This window comes from Carcharhinus amblyrhynchos, chromosome 4, assembly GCF_965287045.1.
Source record: "Carcharhinus amblyrhynchos chromosome 4, sCarAmb.v2.hapA, whole genome shotgun sequence".
Classification (NCBI taxonomy): domain Eukaryota; kingdom Metazoa; phylum Chordata; class Chondrichthyes; order Carcharhiniformes; family Carcharhinidae; genus Carcharhinus; species Carcharhinus amblyrhynchos.
This window is the reverse complement of record NC_137327.1, coordinates 97057549-97076964: the sequence shown is the minus strand read 5'-3', so window position 1 is coordinate 97076964 and position 19416 is coordinate 97057549. Positions and strand designations below refer to the sequence as shown.

General features: G+C 44.1%; 1 protein-coding gene across 1 annotated transcript in view; it reads left to right on the top strand.

The window, feature by feature from the left end:
• Positions 1 to 19416, top strand: part of LOC145342675 (exocyst complex component 1-like) — an 87833-nt gene that overhangs the window by 46531 nt on the left and 21886 nt on the right. The window contains exons 9-10 of the mRNA XM_080188228.1: positions 2899 to 3001; positions 10428 to 10555. Coding sequence (XP_080044354.1) covers positions 2899 to 3001; positions 10428 to 10555 — 231 coding nt within the window. The remainder of the gene's footprint in view (positions 1 to 2898; positions 3002 to 10427; positions 10556 to 19416) is intronic.

Sequence of the window (19416 nt, the reverse complement as noted above, 5' to 3'; positions counted from 1 at the left end):
GTTCTGGCCTCGGACAGAGCATATAAAGCACAGACAGTTTAGAGATTACTGATTAGAATGCGAATCTTTACACCTAACCTGCTGTTCAAGTCCTAAAGTGGCTGACAATGTGTGTGGAAGGAGCACTGATCACAGGTTAAAGAGATGTGTATTGTCTCCAGACAGCACAGTGAGTGAGGTTTTGCAAACCCAGGCAAGTCACGGGGGTTACATGTAGTGTGACATGAACCCAAGATCCTTGTTGAGACCGTCCTCATGTGTGTGGAACTTGGCTATCAGTCTCTGCTCAGTGACTCTGCGCTGTTGTGTGTCGTGAAGGCTGCCTTGGAGAACGCTTACCTGAAGGTCAGAGGCTGAATGCCCGTGACCACTGAAGTGTTCGCCAACAGGAAGGGAACAGTCTTGCCTGGTGATTGTCGAGCGATGTTCATTCATCCATTGTCGTAGCGTCTGCATGGTCTCCCCAATGTACCATGCTTCGGGACATCCTTTCTTGCAACGTATCAGGTAGACAATGTTGGCTGAGTTGCAAGAGTATTTACCGTGTACCTGGTGGATGGTATTCTCACGTGTGATGATGGTATCCATGTCGATGATCCGGCATGTCTTGTAGAGGTTGCTGTGGCAAGGTCGTGTGGTGTTGTGGTCACTGTTCTCCTGAAGACTGGGTAGTTTGCTGCGAACAATGGTCTGTTTGAGGTTGTGTGGTTGTCTGAAGGCAAGAAGTGGGGGTGTGGGGATGGCCCTGGCGAGATGTTCGTCTTCATCAATGATATGTTGAAGACTCCGGAGAAGATGTCGTAGCTTCTCCGCTCCAGGGAAGTACTGGACGACGAAGGGTACTCTGTCCACTGTGTCCCATGTTTGTCTTCTGAGGAGATCGGTGCAGTTTTTCGCTGTGGCGCATCGGAACTGTCGATCTATGAGTCGAGCGCCATATCCTGTTCTTAAGAGGGCATCTTTCAGCGTCTGGAGGTGTCTGTCACAATCCTCATCTGAGCAAATCCTGTGTATACGGAGGGCTTGTCCGTAGGGGATGGCTTCTTTAACATGTTAAGGGTGGAAGCTGGAGAAGTGGAGCATTGTGAGATTGTCTGTGGGCTTGCGGTACATACAATCTCACAATGCTCCACTTCTCCAGCTTCCACCCTAAACATGTTAAAGAAACCATCCCCTATGGACAAGCCCTCCGTATGCACAGGATTTGCTCAGATGAGGAGGATTGTGACAGACACCTCCAGACGCTGAAAGATGCCCTCTTAAGAACAGGATATGGCGCTCGACTCATAGATCGACAGTTCCGATGCGCCACAGCGAAAAACTGCACCGATCTCCTCAGAAGACAAACACGGGACACAGTGGACAGAGTACCCTTCGTCATCCAGTACTTCCCTGGAGCGGAGAAGCTACGACATCTTCTCCGGAGTCTTCAACATATCATTGATGAAGACGAACATCTCGCCAGGGCCATCCCCACACCCCCACTTCTTGCCTTCAGACAACCACACAACCTCAAACAGACCATTGTTCGCAGCAAACTACCCAGTCTTCAGGAGAACAGTGACCACAACACCACACAACCTTGCCACAGCAACCTCTGCAAGACATGCCGGATCATCGACATGGATACCATCATCACACGTGAGAATACCATCCACCAGGTACACAGTAAATACTCTTGCGACTCAGCCAACATTGTCTACCTGATACGTTGCAAGAAAGGATGTCCCGAAGCATGGTACATTGGGGAGACCATGCAGACGCTACGACAACGGATGAATGAACATCGCTCGACAATCACCAGGCAAGACTGTTCCCTTCCTGTTGGCGAACACTTCAGTGGTCACGGGCATTCAGCCTCTGACCTTCAGGTAAGCGTTCTCCAAGGCAGCCTTCACGACACACAACAGCGCAGAGTCACTGAGCAGAGACTGATAGCCAAGTTCCACACACATGAGGACGGTCTCAACAGGGATCTTGGGTTCATGTCACACTATATGTAACCCCCGTGACTTGCCTGGGTTTGCAAAACCTCACTCACTGTGCTGTCTGGAGACAATACACATCTCTTTAACCTGTGATCAGTGCTCCTTCCACAAACATTGTCAGCCACTTTAGGACTTGAACAGCAGGTTAGGTGTAAAGATTTGCATTCTAATCAGTAATCTCTAAACTGTCTGTGCTTTATATGCTCTGTCCGAGGCCAGAACTCTCCGTTCACCTGACGAAGAGGGAAACCTTGAAAGCTTGTGCGTTTATTAACCAATTATTACACAGAGACTGGGGGACAGGCTCAGCAAGAGAGAGGCAGCCTCTGGGCAAGGTCACCTTAAGACAGCCAGAGCTTGTCCTGGGTTCCAATTGCGCATAAGGGTCTGTTGGACATGAAACTGGGGGAGCTGTCCTGATAGATCACTGCACAGGATTTCACTCCCAAAGGCATTGTAGCAACTTTGCGCCAAGACCATAACCAGTACTACAACAAGTATATTAATCAGGAGCGAGGTGAGATCAATGGTGTCACTATAATGTTGGCTGATTATGTTCTTATCAGTTACCTCAGGGAGTGCGATCACTACTGACATGAGCATTGTAAAAAGTATCACTGAACTGCTGCTCAATTCCAAGTCATTCTGCTCATTATATTTATTGAATTTTAAAGAAATGAGTTGTTTGAGTTAAATCATGGAGAAGGAAAACAACTGTTCATTCCACTGGGTAGAAAGGTCATCAGTATATCTTCTAAAATTCCTGGCAAAATTTATATCTATAGGCAGATGCTTACCGTGATCTGGTAAAATGCAAAGAAAATTGGGAGAAACCCTATGAAGTTACACTGAAATTGCTATTGGTAAATGTTATTTTCTCTCAATTTTAATTCACTATTGCTTTTATCAGGTGTACACAGAAAACATTAGAAAACTTTATGACAAACAAATCAAAGAATTTTTTGATCTGGTGAAATATAGACTGACTGGAATAAAAGAAGGCATGAGATTCAGTAAGTATATGTGAAGTGACAGACTACAAAACTGAAAACTCATTGTTTTTATGATGCAGTTATTTAACTGCATCATAAAGCAGACAAAACACATATGAAGGCCAGAATTTTCTACGGAGCTAGCCAGAAGTCATTGACTTTGATCCCGCTGGCAGAGTGGACAAGAAAATTCCGGCTTTAGTGTGGCTTTGCTCATGGGTAACCTAGACTCTGAAACACAATTGTAATGTTTGGCTATAAATTTCGTCTGTCCATTTAAAACCATTTCTCTGAAGAAGACAACTTCAGCCAATTGTGCCTGATTATAACCTGCTCTGGTCATTCACAAGCCAAATGGCATTATTTATACATTGCAGATCCCAGGCAGTAATGGTTTTTCTCTACTTAAAACTTAAGTTTTGCATCTGAAGCAAAGTGTGACTCCTTCCCTTCAGAAAAGTTTAATAGATGTGTGTTAGACAGAAGAATTCACTTTACTTAATATCAGATTTTATTGTGGGTTTAAGGTGACATTATTGAGGACATTCAAACACACACAACAAGCTAGAGTTATAGCTATGAAAAGGTGAAGAGATTGTAGGGTTGGAGGGGCCTATCTCAGAAACAATAAATGAGTAGATAACTGATCCATCTCAGATTCCTTCAAAGATCATCATTATCATAGATATTGTAGGCAACACAGTGGTTGACACGTTTCCTTGGTGTCTGTGTGGGTTTCCTCCCGCATCCAGAGATGTGCAGCTTAGGTGGATTCGCCATGCTAAATTACCCTTGATGTCCAAGGATATGCAGGTTAGGGAGATTAGTGGAGTAAATGCATGGGATTATGGGGATAGTGCAGGGACTGGGCATGGGTACAACTTTCTTTTGGAGAGTTATTGCAAACTTGATGGGCTGAATGGCCCCCTATTGCACTGTAGGGATTCTGTCATTCTAGACAACAGTCCTCAGACAGATTAATTTCACATAATATCCGAAAATGGCTGAAAGCACTGGATGCGGAAAAGACCATGGGTTAGATTTCCGTTCCTTAGGCAGGAAATCTCTCGGCTTCCTGACCCACCTTAATAACAAGTGTATCAATGATTTTACTCTGATGGACAAGAGTTCGGATATGGAATTAAGTCAGGCATTGGGCTGCCAAGTGCCAAGACCCACCTTGGTTCTCTGAGACATTCTTTCTCTCAATCCCACATCCCCCCCATCAACCCATGGTCCTTCAGAGCCCCAATTCCAACATGCCTATTGTCCACTGTGGGCAGACTTCAGAAGCATTGCTGCAATGAACAAAATTCTAAATATCTATTATAGGCTTCATTTTATAAAATCATATAATGTCCATTCAATTCATTTAAATAACCTCAAGTACTCAATCCCTAATTGAAAAAAAATTTGTATTTATAATTCCATATACAAAGACAGAGAAAACTTGAAGTTGTCACTCAAATTGTGAGCTTACAGCTCCTCACTGTGATTGTGTTAGATTGGGGAAAGCAGCACTCAAGATTAATAAACAGTTATTGAAATTACTAGAACAGATTCTTTTCAACTGTGATCCCTAGTTCTAGATTCTCATGCAAGAGAAAACATCCTCACCATGTCCACCCTCACAAGATTTCAGGATACTACAAAAGCCCATGGGCCCTGACAACATTCTAGCAATAGTACTGAAGACATGTATTCCCGAAGCAGCAGTGCCCCTAGCCAAGTTGTTCCAATGCAGCTACCACAATGGCATTTACCCAACAATGTGGTGAATTATACACAAAGCAAGCAGGACAAATGCAACCTAGCCAATTATCATCTTTTTACTCTCAATCGTCAACAAAATGGCAGAAGGTGCCATTGATATTGCTGCCAATCAGCATTCACATGGCAATAACCTGCTCACTGATGTTTAGTTTGGGTTCCACCAGAGCCAGTCAGCTCCTGTTCAAATTATTGTCATTTATTTATGTTGTTTTATAGCTGAAGTTTCTCTTTCTCTGTGAGTGATACACTGAACGAGGGAAGGAGGCTTTCCCTACCACTGTTGGGGTAGGGATTTCACTCTCTGTAGGTAGTGACATCATGTCCATAATACTGAGGCTGCTCCATTGCAGACAAAAGGATTTCAAGATCAGCAAGAGAAAGTCAGATTGTGCCAATGTTAACAATGGAATAAACTTCAGCATTGGGATCTATCAGAAGCTCCTACATTGTGCTCTGCTCTGCAAATTTGCTTGAAAGTTCCACACCAACATCAGACGTTGTTACTACAAGGGTCTCAGCACTCATAGGAAAGACAGTCAGTGTCAGTACATCTTTAGATGGTAACTTTTTGCCAAAAGTTTCACCTGATGTGGTGGCAATTTCTTTAAATAGGGTATAACATTTGCACACTCCTGACCACAATGTGTTCAATTACTTTGCCTGATCATTTTCATTGTGTGATTTCTTCCATGTGGCTTGGTAGTGCCATGTGACTGCTAATGGCTGTGTTTTTAGTTCTTTCCAGTAGTTAGGCTACTCCGACTTTTTCTTAATTTCAGTATGTTCAAGCTTCATTTCATGTTCGACTTCTGAGTTTTTGTAAGGTACACGGAAGCTGAAGAAACTCTAATTTGGACCCCTGTTTCTTTACTGAAAGAAAATCTGAGTGCATCTGTGGCTTGCTGATGAGATCAAAGTATAAACTCATGCTTTGATTTTATACAAAGTATTGATCTTTGAACTTTTACTCTTGGTTTGATCTAACTTGGAGTTAAGCATCTCATTCTCCCTGGGCACCTTCTTTGCTGGCTGCTTGCAATTGCTGATGGATGTCAATAGTGGACTCAGTAGAATATGTAGACAAGTTTACCTTTTTATTACCTTCAACAAGTGGATGATTCGTCTTAAAAGAATCAACAAATGCTTAAAGACAATCGGCAGTGCAATCAAGAGTGTAGCCGGGTCAGGGAGCTCTTCTACGAACAAATCATCTGTCTTTACTGAAGAAAATTAATTCTCTGAACTCAGTCCCAAAAGATCAAACTAAGGCCTGGAGGCTCATCTAGCAGATGGTCACCATCATTGTTGGGTTCATCCTGCTTCTGAAGAGAAGTGAAAAATCTGCAATCGCCTCCTGTGGTAAGTAAAGATGAGCTCACTATGTAATAAGTCAGTTCAATTTCTGCTGTAATTTTCATCATCCCAGTCCTCAGAACAAACTTGGACATTAATTCCTGAATGTTGCCCTGCTGTCATCTGAGCGTTACCTCATCAGACTTATTTAGAAGATTGAGTCCTGTATACATTGCCCTCCTGAGCCGAGAAATTGTGCAAGAAAGAGTTTTATTACTTTCTTTACCTTTACAACAAAGGGTTTGGTGATCTGACTCTTCATAGAAATAGAAACCCTAACAGTACAGAAGGAGGCCATTTGGCCCATCAAATCTGCACCAACCATAGTCCCATCCAGGCCCTACCCCATAGCCCTACTTATTTACCCACTAATCCCCCTAACCTTTACACAAAGGGGCAATTTTTACCATGGCCAATCAACCTAACCCACACATCTTTGGACTGTGGGAAGAACACCCGGAGGAAATCCATGCAGACACGAAGAGAATGTGCAAACTCCACACAGACATGAAGAGAATGTGCAAACTCCACACAGACAGTGACCCCAGCCAGGAATTGAACCCAGATCCCTAGAGCTGTGCAACAGCAGTGCTAACCACTGTGCTACCGTGCTGCCCTTAATGCTTCACTTTAAGGTCTGTGCCTCCTAGCCCTTGTAACTTAATCTTCAGCTGAATCTGAACATCATTAAGCAAGTCCAATTTATTTGGTAAGGCTGTGACCTCTGCCTAGTGTCCAGTTTAAATTTTGTTCTGAATTCTTTCACTTCCAGCTCTGCTTATTGTGACCTTCTATTTTTCTTGGAAATCCTGAGTTGAAATGCTGTATTTCCTGCACTTTAAAATTATTGGAAGCTTGTTCCAACTTTCTTTTTTTAAATTTTGTTTTAGTTCTGCAGAGGTATTTAAAATGTCTGGTCTTGCCACAGAGAGAGTATACGATTCCCCCTGCTGGGTATTCTTCATGATGATGCTTCTTTTTGGCTCAACACTGGAATGTGTTATGATCAGTCCCAGGATCCACTAATTTGTTACTAATGCTGGAAAGGATACCTCCACGTTGCATATTAACTCTTTCAATCACATTTTGTTTTGATGTTTTAAATTACTTTTGAGATTCTGTTTACATTGATGCAGTTTCCCTTTAAAGGGCTGCCGTTTAATTTATTCCTCAATTTGTCAATTTGGCTTATTTGGCTACCCAAAAAATACGGATAAACTAGCTCCCCTTCTTTAGTCAGTCCCTTCACTTGGTCGCAATGAGGTTAATTTACAAAGGATCCCTTCCTGTTCCCCTATCCAAAAGTGTATGTTTAAAATGAGCCAATTTAATCAGGCTTTCTTAAAGAAAGAGAGAGTTTGTTTGAAAGCAAAACATGAGAAAAAAAAATAAATGAAACATACACATGGATTAGAAATGAGAAGTGAGTCCAAAAATAAAAGTTAAAAAGGAATACGAATCAGTCTTTGCCTTGCCCTTGAGGAGTAGATGGTGAAAGTGCGAGGTGGTCCACTTTGGTAGGAATAATGGTAGGAAGGACTATTACTTACGTGGCGAAAAACTGCAGCAGGCGACAACGGTGCAGAGGGACCTTGAGGTCCTTGTGCATGAGTTGCAAAAACCCAGCCTGCAGGTGCAGCAGGTGGTCAGGAAGGCTAATGGGATGCTGGCCTTCGTAGCGAGGGGGATTGAATATAAAAGTAGGGAGGTCTTGCTGCAGCTGTATAGGGCATTGGTGAGGCCGCAGCTGGAGTACTGTGTGCAGTTTTGGTCGCCGTGCTTACGCAAGGATATTTTGGCCTTGGAGGGAGTGCAGAGGAGGTTTACTAGGCTGATACCGGAGTTGAGGGGGTTGAGCTATGAGGAGAGGCTGAATAAACTAGGCTTGTACTCGTTAGAGTTTAGAAGAATGAGGGGAGATCTCATTGAGACATATAAGATGATGAATGGGATGGATAGGATAGAGGTGGAGAGACTCTTCCCGCTCAGAAAGGACTGTAGGACTAGGGGGCACAGCCTCAAGATAAAAGGGGGGCGGTTTAGAACGGAGTTGAAGAGGAACTTCTTCACTCAAAGGGTGGTGAACCTCTGGAATTCTCTGCCCGTTGAAGTGGTGGAGGCTGCCTCGCTAAATATTTTTAAGACGCGGGTTGATGGGTTTTTGATAAGCGAGGGGATTAAGAGTTATGGGGAGAGGGCGGGAATGTGGAACTGGACCACGACAGATCAGCCATGATCTTATTGAATGGCGGGGCAGGCTCGAAGGGCTAGATGGCCTACTCCTGCTCCTATTTCTTATGTTCTTATGTTCTTATGTAAATGTTGCAGCCATTAAGTTGGGTGATTCTAGCAGCTCTGCCTTTGGTAGTTGAGCAGGTGGTTTGCAGATTCTTGATTCTGCCAGTTAGCTAAAGGATTTGTCCTATTCTCTTTTCAGCTGTGGCTTTGCTGACTTGTCTTGCTTCAAGCAATCAGAAAAAGAGTGAGACTTTATACCCGCAAAACTAGGGGGGTGGACCTAGATGTTCTTCAACTCTGACTCTCGTGGCAGACACTAGCGCAATACAGCTCGAATAGCAAACTAGTGCTCACTGACCAGCGTTGCAGTCCCTTTCGTATTCCTGGAAAGAGGAACGACGAACACATCTGAGAGAGTTTAGGAGAGCTGGTTCCTGCCGGGATGGTAATCAACTTGCATTATCTCGACAGGAGATTACAGTTCAGTTCCTGCAATCCTTCTTTTGAATCATTTCTGTCTGAAAAAGGATACCACATTCCATCGTCTCTCTCAGGATAGAGTTTAATCCACATAGGAATTTCATAAGTGGTTGCTTTGCAGTCTGCAGATTTTGCTTCCGTGTCCTATTTTTTAAAAGTTCAATGTGTTTGTACATAATTTGGACTGTAATGCATCTTGTAGGAAATTACATTACTATTTCTTTACTGTTGCTGGGTAAAATCCTGACGCTCCCTTCCTAGCAGCATGGTGGGTGTCCCTACACCACACAACTGTAGGGGCTGAAGAAGGTGACTCATCACCATCCTCTCAAGGACTGTGTGGCCAAGTTCTCCTCCAATTCGATTTCCAAGTTTGCTGATGATACCACCATAATGCGTTGGATCTCAAACAATGATGAGACACAATACAGGAATGAGATAGAGAATCTGGTGAACAATAATCTCTTTCTCAATGTCAACAAAACGAAGGAGATTGTCATCGACTTCAGGAAGCGTAAAGGAGATCATGCTCCTGCCTACATCAATGAGAATGAAGTGGAAAGGGTTGGAACACTTTCAAGTTTTTAAGTGTCCAGATCACCAACAACTTGCCCTGGTCCTCCCATGCCGACACTATAGTTAAGAAAGCCCACCAATGCCTCTACTTTCTCAGAAGACTAAGGAAATTTGGCATGTCAACTATGACTCTCACCAACGTTTACAGATGCACCATAGAGAGCTTTCTTTCTGGTTGTATCACCGCTTGGTATGGCTTCTGCTCCGCCCAAGATCGCAAGGAACTACAAAAGGTCGTGAATGTAACCCAATCCATCACGCAAACCAGTGCCCATCCATTGACTCTGTCTATACTCCCTGCTGACATGGCAAAGCAGCCAGCATAATTAAGGACCCCATGCACCCAAGACATTTTCACTTCCGCCTTCTTCTGTCGGGAGAAAGATACGAAAGTCTGAGATCACGTACCAACCGACTCAAGAACAGCTTCTTCTCTGCTGCTGTCAGACTTTTGAATGGATTTACGTTGCATTAAGTTAATCTTTCTCTCCACCCTAGCTCTGACTGTAACACTACATTCTACATTCTCTCATTTCCTTCTCTATGAACAGTATGCTTTGTATAGCGTGCAAGAAACAATACATTTCACTGTATGTTAATACATGTGACAATAATAAATCAAAGGAAGAGAGGTGAGGGTTCATGAGGGGTGGCAAGTGGGAGGCAGTAGGGTTCAGGAATGGAGCAGGAAGCAGTGAGTGCTCAACAGATGGGATGCGAGTGTGGCAACACACGAGGCAGTGAAAGGTATGACAGGGCTCTGGGTGGGGTTGCACGAACTCAGGAGAGGAGGCTAATGGGTAGCAGCAAGTAAGTACAAGTCCAGCAGGCAGCTAGCTGCGTAAGGCAATAAGCGCACAACAGTGGAATCAATGTTTGCAGTAGGAGAAACTTGACGTGCAGACAGTTTGAGTGCCAAATGGATATGCACAACTGTTCCTATTTGGTAGCAGGAGTTAGAGTGAAATATTTCATGTATATATGCATACCTCATTTTAATTTGTTTTATATGCTGTGATTTTTTCAGGAATTCAGGAAAGTTTTGAAAAGCTGACTGCTTCCACATCCAATCTGCAGAAAACGCTTTTCAGAAATACTTTATATGAGCATTTAGGATCAGAAACTGACCTTACAGATCGTGGAATGATGGACAAGGTGCAGCAACTATCTCTGTTCTCATTTGGATAATTTCATTTAGTAATATTCAAATGCAATCCATGAAGGTAAATTTTAAATATTGATGCTATAAAACTATGCATTAGTACAAAAATGCTGGGAGGCCTTGTGGCACAGTGGGCAATGACCCTGCCTCTGAACCAGAAGTTCCAAGTTTGAATCTCACCCCAGGACTTGATGACCAAGAAAGGTACATTCATAATGCAGGTGAACAGGTTGATTATCACCCTGTAACTCCCTCCAGCATACACCAATGGCAGGCAGCAAGAGCAGTGGGATTCAGGGTTTGCCGTGTAATATAAAAAAAAGTTGGAGCCTTTACCATCAGTGTTCATAGCTCAGCACTACAATATAGAACACTACAGCACAAACAGGCCCTTCGGCCCACGAGTTGCGCCGATCACATCAACACCTACCAACCTACAGACCTATCTATAACCCTCAATCTCATTAAACCCCATATATTCATCCAGAAGTCTTTTAAAAGACCCCAGCGAGTTCGCCTCCACCACCACTGACGGCAGCCGATTCCATTCACTCACCACCCTCTGAGTGAAAAACTTACCCCTAACATCACTTCTGAACTTCCCTCCTTGCACCTTAAATCTGTGTCCTCTCGTAGCAACCATTTCAACCCGGGGAAATAGCCTCTGAGAGTCCACCCTATCTATTCCTCTCAACATTTTGTAAACTTCTATCAGGTCGCCTCTCAACCTTCGTCTCTCCAGGGAAAAGAGTCCCAGCTCCCTCAACCTAACTTCATAAGGCATGCCTCCCAGTCCAGGCAACATCCTTGTAAATCTCCTCTGTACCCTCTCAATAGCTTCTACATCTTTCCTATAGTGAGGCGACCAGAACTGCGCACAATACTCTAAATGAGGCCTTACAAGGGTCTTATATGCATGAGACAAGTGCATGCTGCCTTGGCAATCCAGATTGATCAATCTGTATCACACATCACGAAAAGAATGTTGAAAAATGTCAGCAGTTATATTTAAAGCTCATGAAAATATATTTGTGAAATAACATTGATAACTGAATAGTTGCTTGAATTTCTGATGATAGTCACAAACACATTGGCTGCGATTTTACTAGTTTGTCCCACCCATGAATGGGTGGAACAGGCCTGTAAAATAGCACAAGGGCTGAGAAATGAGGATTGTGTCCGATTTCTCAGCACTCGCAATCTTATTGGCACCAGACTTCAGGCACGGCCAGCCTCTCACCCATTTCTAGTGAGAGGCTGAACTTTTTAATTAAATCCTAATTCCCATGTGATTAGCGATTCCAGCGCTCAATCGTCCGGCTCACTTGCCTTTGTGGCCTCGCTGGGACAGGTTACCTGCAGCGAGAAAAACACCTCCCCCCCCATTAATGGGGAACAGTCATGTTGCCCTCATTGGAGGCTTTTGTGGCACTTCTAGCTTGGCAACTGGGCAGTGCTCAAGTGGAGCCTGCAGAGGCAGTGCTAGAAGGGGGTGGTCCACATCAGGGGAGTGCCACTGCACATTCTACCTCCAATCGGTGGGGAGGGAGAGGGGACGTTTGTCGCTCTGCCTATGATCGGTGATGGGAAGATGGGGGAGGCTCCCTACTGTTCTGCCTGTGATTAGTGGTGGGAGGGAGGGGGCAGCTTGCTACCGCTCTGCCTGTGATCGGTGGGGAGGGAGAGGGGCCTGCTGCTGCTCTGCCTATGATCGGTGGGGAGGGAGGGGGGAGCTCACTGCTGCGCTGCCTGTGATCAGTGGGGATGGAGGGGGGCTTGTTGATGCTTTGCCTGCATTCGGTAGGGAGGGAGGTGAAGACCTCATTGCCACTCTGCTTGTGATTGGTGGGAGAAGGGAGGGGGGCCACTGCCATTCTGCCTGCGATTGGTGGGATCAGTTGGGGGCAGCGGGGCTATATTTTCAGATAGCGTAGGGCTCGCGATTGGCTGCGTGCCCCTGCAATTGTGGGGGAGGACTGTGTTGAGGCCGGCTGCAGCAGCAGAGGCCTAACGACTCTCTCTTTCTCCGTCAGGCCTCTGCTGTTGGAATTGTACATGTGCAGCCACAGAGGTCTGCACCTGTGCAATAGCTCCATCTGTTGCCTGATCAGGCTGGCTGGCAAATTAAGCCCACTCACTGCATCCAGTAGCTAGAAACAGTCTAGCCCATTTTTTTAAGCATTGTGTGCATAAGACTGGGGATAGAAACTCATCTAAAAAACGGATCTGCAACATGCTCATTTTCACGCCAGCGGGACACTTTGAATTTTTCTCATAGAAGTCCGCCCACTGATATATTTTATTGTTTATCTCTTCATTATCTAATCTGAAAAATAGCAATATAATTTAAGAAATCCTGAGACAACATTTGCAACTTATAACATTAGATTTTATATTATGTAATATACACTGGTGTATCTTGCAATAAATTAGAGATTATGATGTTTTATACCATCACTTCAACTTTTATTCCATAATTCTTGGTATTCTCCTCCCCTGTGTCTTCTAACATGACCACCATCCCCCCACCTGGATATTGCTTCTTTGTACATTTTGTTTTCCCTTTGTTATCCTGATTAAGCACCGTCCGTCATCATTGATGCTGGAATTGGTTCATTCCTTTGGATGAAGGAATTGTTGGAAGAAGAAGAGCATAAACAGCAGCCTCAACAACCATGGAATGGAGTATATCATATCTAGCGCATAGGATCCATAGACCGAGAATAAATTTTCTGGATATGTCTGAAGAATACAATATCAGGAATCTGTGATTCATCAAGGAGGCTGTTGCTCATCTATGCAGCCTCCTGGAGTAGCATTTGCGTCTTCTGTACCAGGTGGCCATATTTTACCTATGAATGTCAAAATCACCACTTTTACACTTTTTCACCTCATGATCCTTCCAGGCTCTTAGTCCAAAGTACGCAGCTGCCATAAGTGGGCCATCAGCGCTCACACTGCTGAAGCAAACCGGTTCATGAGCTTCTCAAGATACCAAATACCAGAATAAGCAGACTCTGTAATCTTCCCTCATGTCCATGACATAATATACATCACTTGTTGCACAAGAAGGTGATCCAGGAGCATTTATGAATGGAAGAACTTTCACTCTATTAATGTGCAACTGGTATGTGATCACCTCAGAAAGAAAATGCAAGAGTGTGCCTATTGTCTATTGTCTCACTCCATCTTGCAATATGCATCAATTTCCCCACTTTTCCACTCATTCAGGAAATGAACATAAGAGCTAGGAACCGGAGTATATCAAGAGATGGCTGCTTAGTGACGACCACTACACCTGACAGATATGGCTGTTGATACCCACTCTGCAGCTTCATCACATGACAGTTAAAGTACAGTGAACCATGGGAGCACTGCAAACATAGAACATCCCATCAGCAGTGAGGACTATCCCTCAATCTGAGAATGACATCTACTTGGGTTTCGAGTTTATACCACGGGTCTTCATGTGACTGAAATGGCCAATTCTCAACCCATAGATCTTTGGACAGATAGGGAAGGATATTCCACATGGTCGTGCAGGATTTGCATCTCTTTTTTCCCCCTCTCTGCTGCTGTTCCATTTCACCAATAAGGCACTGTGATTCAAAGTGTGATGCAGCTTGGTGGGCAAGTTGTTGTCATTTTGAACAATTGGTAGCAAACTCTTCCCAGTCAGTGGTGCTACACTTCAAGCTGCATGTCTTTGAAGCATTTTATTTGTCTTCGCTGGAATGTTGCCATTTGAGATTTGAAGAAACAGGACCTGGTAGGGAAGACACTTTTCAGCCATTCGAACACAGCTGATTGTGAAGGAATTTTGCCTGCTTGTCGACCTGGATTCAACAGACAGACAACCCATTGAAGCCCTCAGAGGCATTACTGATGGGATTTCTCAAACACACTTCTATGTCAGTTGCAGTGTCTCTGATTCTGTAGCATAACAGTGATTGGAAAAGATAAAACAAGATAAAAGCAAATTACTGCAGATGCTGGCATTTGAAATAAAAATAGAAAATGCTGAAAAATCTCAGCAGGTCTGACAGCATCCACGGAGAGAGAAGAAAGCCAGTCTTTCAAGATGTGGATGACCCTGTTTTTGTGTCCTCAAAAATGAATCTGGTTAATGTCAGTAAAGAGATGGGAAAAAGGGAGAAGTTATGCCACATCTCCCCTCTGTCCATAAAATAGTAATAACGTGAAAGACAGAGAGTGGGAAGAGTTTCTGAAATGCATCAGGAGAATGTTATTGATCATTATGTTCATGAGAAAGGATGCATTGTTGGATCTGCTTCTAGGGCATCAGGTAGGTCCTGTGGATTAGGTGTCACTGGGGGAGCATGCAGGGAACAGTGATTGTTGTAGTATCATAAGGATTAGATTACCTTCTGGAAAAAAGAGAAGAAACAAACTAAAGTAAGAATACTGGAAGGGCCAATTGCAGCATGATGAGAACAGATTAGTCCCAAGTAACTTGGAATCAAAGATTGACAGAGAAAACAGCAAAGGAACAATGGGCTACCTTTAAAGAGAAAATGGTTCTGATACAATCAAAGCCCATTTCCATAGGGGAGAAAGATAGAGCAGCCAAAATCTAAGCTCCTTTGAGTTAAAAAAGAGATCTATGACAGGTTGATAATGCAAATGAGAACCAGAATGAATCTAGGAAGTTCAGAAGAAAAGTAAAAAGTAATTCAGGGAGGCAAAGAAAAAGCGTCAAAAGAGACTGGCAACTAACATCAGCAAATCCAAAAAGTCGTCTATAGACCTATAAATAATAAAATTGTGGTAAAAGTAGGGTCTAATTTGGGGACATGTGCATCATGAGCTACTTAATGAGAAATTCACATTTTTAGCAATGAAGGAAATAATGTCAAAGTGATGAGTAGGAGGTGATTGAAACACTGGATGAACTAAAAAAAAACAGACCAGTCAGTTTAACCTCAGTGGGGGTTAGGAAAGTTCTTAGAAACAATCATCTGAGACAAAATTAACAAATTGGACAAATGTGAATTAATTAAGGAAAGGTAACTATAAATTGTTGAGTGCATTTGATGTACTAACATAGAGAGTTGATGGGGATAATAAAGTTGATGTGGTGCACATGGATCTCCAAAAATGTCATACAACAGGCCTTTCATCAAAGATGAAGCCCATGAAATAAAACGGACAATGCTACCATGGATACAAAGTTGGCTGAGGAAGCAGAGAGTAATGGTGAAGTGTTGTTTTTAAGACTGGGGGAATGTATATAAGTTTCTAGATGACCAGACAACCTGTCCTGGTCCCTTCATGCCGACACTGTAGTTAAGAAAGCCCACCAACACCTCTACTTTCTCAGGAGGACAAGGAAATTTGGCATGTCCACTATGACTCTCACGAACTTTTACAGATGCACCAGAGAAAGCATTCTTTCTGGTTGTATCACAGCTTGATATGGCTCCTGCTCTGTCTAAGACCGAAAAAACTACGAAGGGTCGTGAACAAAGCCCTGTCCGTCAAGCAAACCAGCCTCCCATTCATTGACTCTGTTTATGCTTCCTGCTGCCTGGGAAAAGCAGCCAGCATAATTAAGGACCCCACATACCCCAAACATACTCTCTTCCACCTTTTTTCATCAGGAAAAAAATACAAAAGTCTGAGGACACATATCAACTGACTCAAGAACAGCTTCTTCCCTGCTGCCATCAGACTTTTGAGTGGACCTACGTCATTTTAAGTTGATTTTTCTCTACTCCTTAGCTATGACTGTAACACTACATTCCGCACCCTGTCCTTCCCTTCCCTATGTATGGTAGGCTTTGTCTGTATAGCGTGCAAAAACAATACTTTTTACTGTATACTCATACATGTGACAATAATAAATCAAATCAAATCAAAAGATAGATAGTGGGATTTCCTGGGTGCTGATAGTAGGGTCACTTCTTCTGATAAGTACTAATGATGAAGGCTTGGATGTTCAGTTCAGGGCACAACTTCAAAATTCGCAGATGACCCAAAACTTGGAAGTGTTATGAATAATGAGGCTATTGATGTATTTCAAGAGCTCATGAGAGGTTCGTAAAATGGATTGACGAGTGATATATTTTTGTAAGAAGCATGAGATGAGATAAGGCAATATAAATTAAAAGATACAATTCTAAAGGAGGTAAAGGAACAGAAGGACTTGGGATATATGTGCACAAATCATTGAAGGTGGCAGGGCAAATTGAAAAAGTTGGTAAGAGATTCATAGGATCCCTAAAGTGCAGAAGGAGGCCATTTGCCCATCAAGCCTGCATCGACCACAATCCCACCCAGGCCCTATTTCTCTAAACCCACATATTTATCCTGTTAATTCCCCAGAAACTAGGGTCAATTTAGCATGGCCAATTAATCTAACCCTGACATCTGTGGACTGTAAGAGGAAACCAGAACTCTCAGGAAACACGCAGTCATGGGGAGAATATGCAAATTCCGCACAGTGACCCAAGCTGGGAATCGAACCCGGGGACCCTGGCGCTGTGATGCAGCAGTGCTAAGCACTGTGCCACCATGCCACCCAGTGGGAATGTGCACTTTATAAATAAAAGCATCAACTCCAAAACAAGGAAGTTATGGTGAACCTTTATAAGCCACAGGACCAGCCTCAATTGGAATATTGGCCGCGATTCTCCCATTGCGACCTGCAACTTTTCTGTTGGGTCGTGATGGGAGACGCACATCTGCAGCCTTGCACAGGGATTTGCGCATGCGCTGGGAACACATACACATCTCCCAGAGCTAGTGAAAACTAGCCAGTCAGACCATGCTGGAAACCAGTGGGAAGGCAAGTAAGTCATTTAAATCTGTTTGTAATCTGTCTTAAATGTGCATATTAAATAATTTGGCGGCACGATAGCACAGTGGTTAGCACTGCTGCTTCACAGCTCCAGGGACCTGGGTTTGATTCCTGGCTTGGGTCACTGACTGTGTGGAGTTTCACATTTTCCTCGTGTCTGTGTGGGTTTCCTCCGGGTGCTCCAGTTTCCTCCCACAGTCCAAAGATGTGCGGGTTAGGTTGATTGGCCTTGCTAAAATTGCCCCTTAGTGTCCTAAGATGCTTAGGTTAGAGGGATTAGTGAGTAGTAATATGTAGGGATATGGGGTAGGGCCTGGGTGGGATTGTGGTAGGTGCTGACTCGATGGGCTAAAGGGCCTCTTTCTGCACTGTAGAATTCAATGATTCTTCAATGATTCTAATTATTGGGACCTTTCAGGTCCTGATCGAATCTGCCACCCCGCCAGGAGTACTTTGTGCCGGTGGGGTTCAGACTAGCTCCCCATGTTTGGGGAACTAGTGGGAAACCATGCCGGAATGATGGAGAGGGCAATCAGGGCCCGCTGAGGGGTTGGTTGGTGGGGTGTGGTGCCCCTGGCATGGGCACCCTGGCAGTGCCAGCCTGTGCCCCGGCACTGCCCAAGGAGCAAAGTGCCCATGTCAGGGGGCACATTGGCACTGCCCACTGGGCATCAGGCAATGCCAAGAGGGGGGCCTATTGTGGGCAGGGCCTGGGGGCAATCAGTGGGGGTGGAGGGTCCGGCTGCCACACTGCAGATAGGATCGGTCTGGGATGGAAGGAGGGAGTGATTGGGGCAGGCTGGGGAGGAGGGGGGTTGGTCTTCCAGGTGGGGGGGCGCTGGAGGGGCAGTACTGCAGAGGTCCCGGATTGACCAGCGAATTGGAAGTTGAGAGTTTGAAGCCACTGCGCATGTGCAGAGCCCCAGAACTGTCAAACTCCAGCGCACATAGTACCCCCCCCCCCGCCCCGGGTTCTTAATGACATTCACGACTGGGGACCTCACAGAGTGCAAAGGTTCAGGTGAGAAGCTGACAGAACACTCAGGATTTAGAACAGTTTTCCCGCCAATTCAGCACTTTTGGGAGAATCAGTTTCATTGTGTCCAATTCTAGGGATTATACTTCAAAAAGGATGTGAAGGCTTAAGTGATGATATAGAAAAAAATTTGAGTAGTTCAAGGGATGAGAAACTTCAGTTACTTGAAGAAGTCAGTCTTGTTCTCCTTAGATCAATAATGACTGAGAGGATATTTAATAGAGGTGTTCAAATCATGTTAGGTTAGAAGAAACATCAATTTAAGACAATTGACAAAACAAACAATGGCGACATGTAAAACATTTTTACACAGCGAGGGGTTAGGATCTGTGATGGAAGTCCTGAGTGTAATGGGAGACAGATCCAAATCTGGCTTTCAAAAGGGAATTGGACAAGCATATAAAGAGAAGACAAAAATTGCTGGGCTACAGGAAAAGAGCAATGGTATAGGACTAGCTAAATTGCTCTTGATGGGAACCAACACAGATACGTTGAGCTGAATGGCCTCCCATGCTATACCCATTCTATGATTGTATGTTGACCACTTGTGTAAAGGAACTTTTGGGGGAATTGCTACCAGATATAAGGAACAGACTACAAGCATTGGTTCCCCCCTTACCACATGATCCCATTTACTTCTAAGGGTTTACAATTAATGCCACTGACCTGAAAAGACATGACCTTTATACTCCTTTGCATTTCCTGTGTTAATGCCTCCAGCGTCTTAGTGAAAGGCCTCTCTCTGTCTGCTTTTCCATTTGGTTTGGTTCACCTTGTAGTCATATCCTCCACAGCCATCAGCAGCGTTTGTGTGATGACTGCAGCTCCTCTTAAGAGGGCAAATTGTCATGCAGACTGGCTTAAAAATGTAATAGCCACACACCCTTCTTGGCCTTTTTATTGTCGAGCTTTTCAGCAATACTAGTCAAACTCAGCTGCATGCTAAAATCACTCAGATGAGCATGTAAATAATTACACGTTGCTTGCCCGAGTAGAGT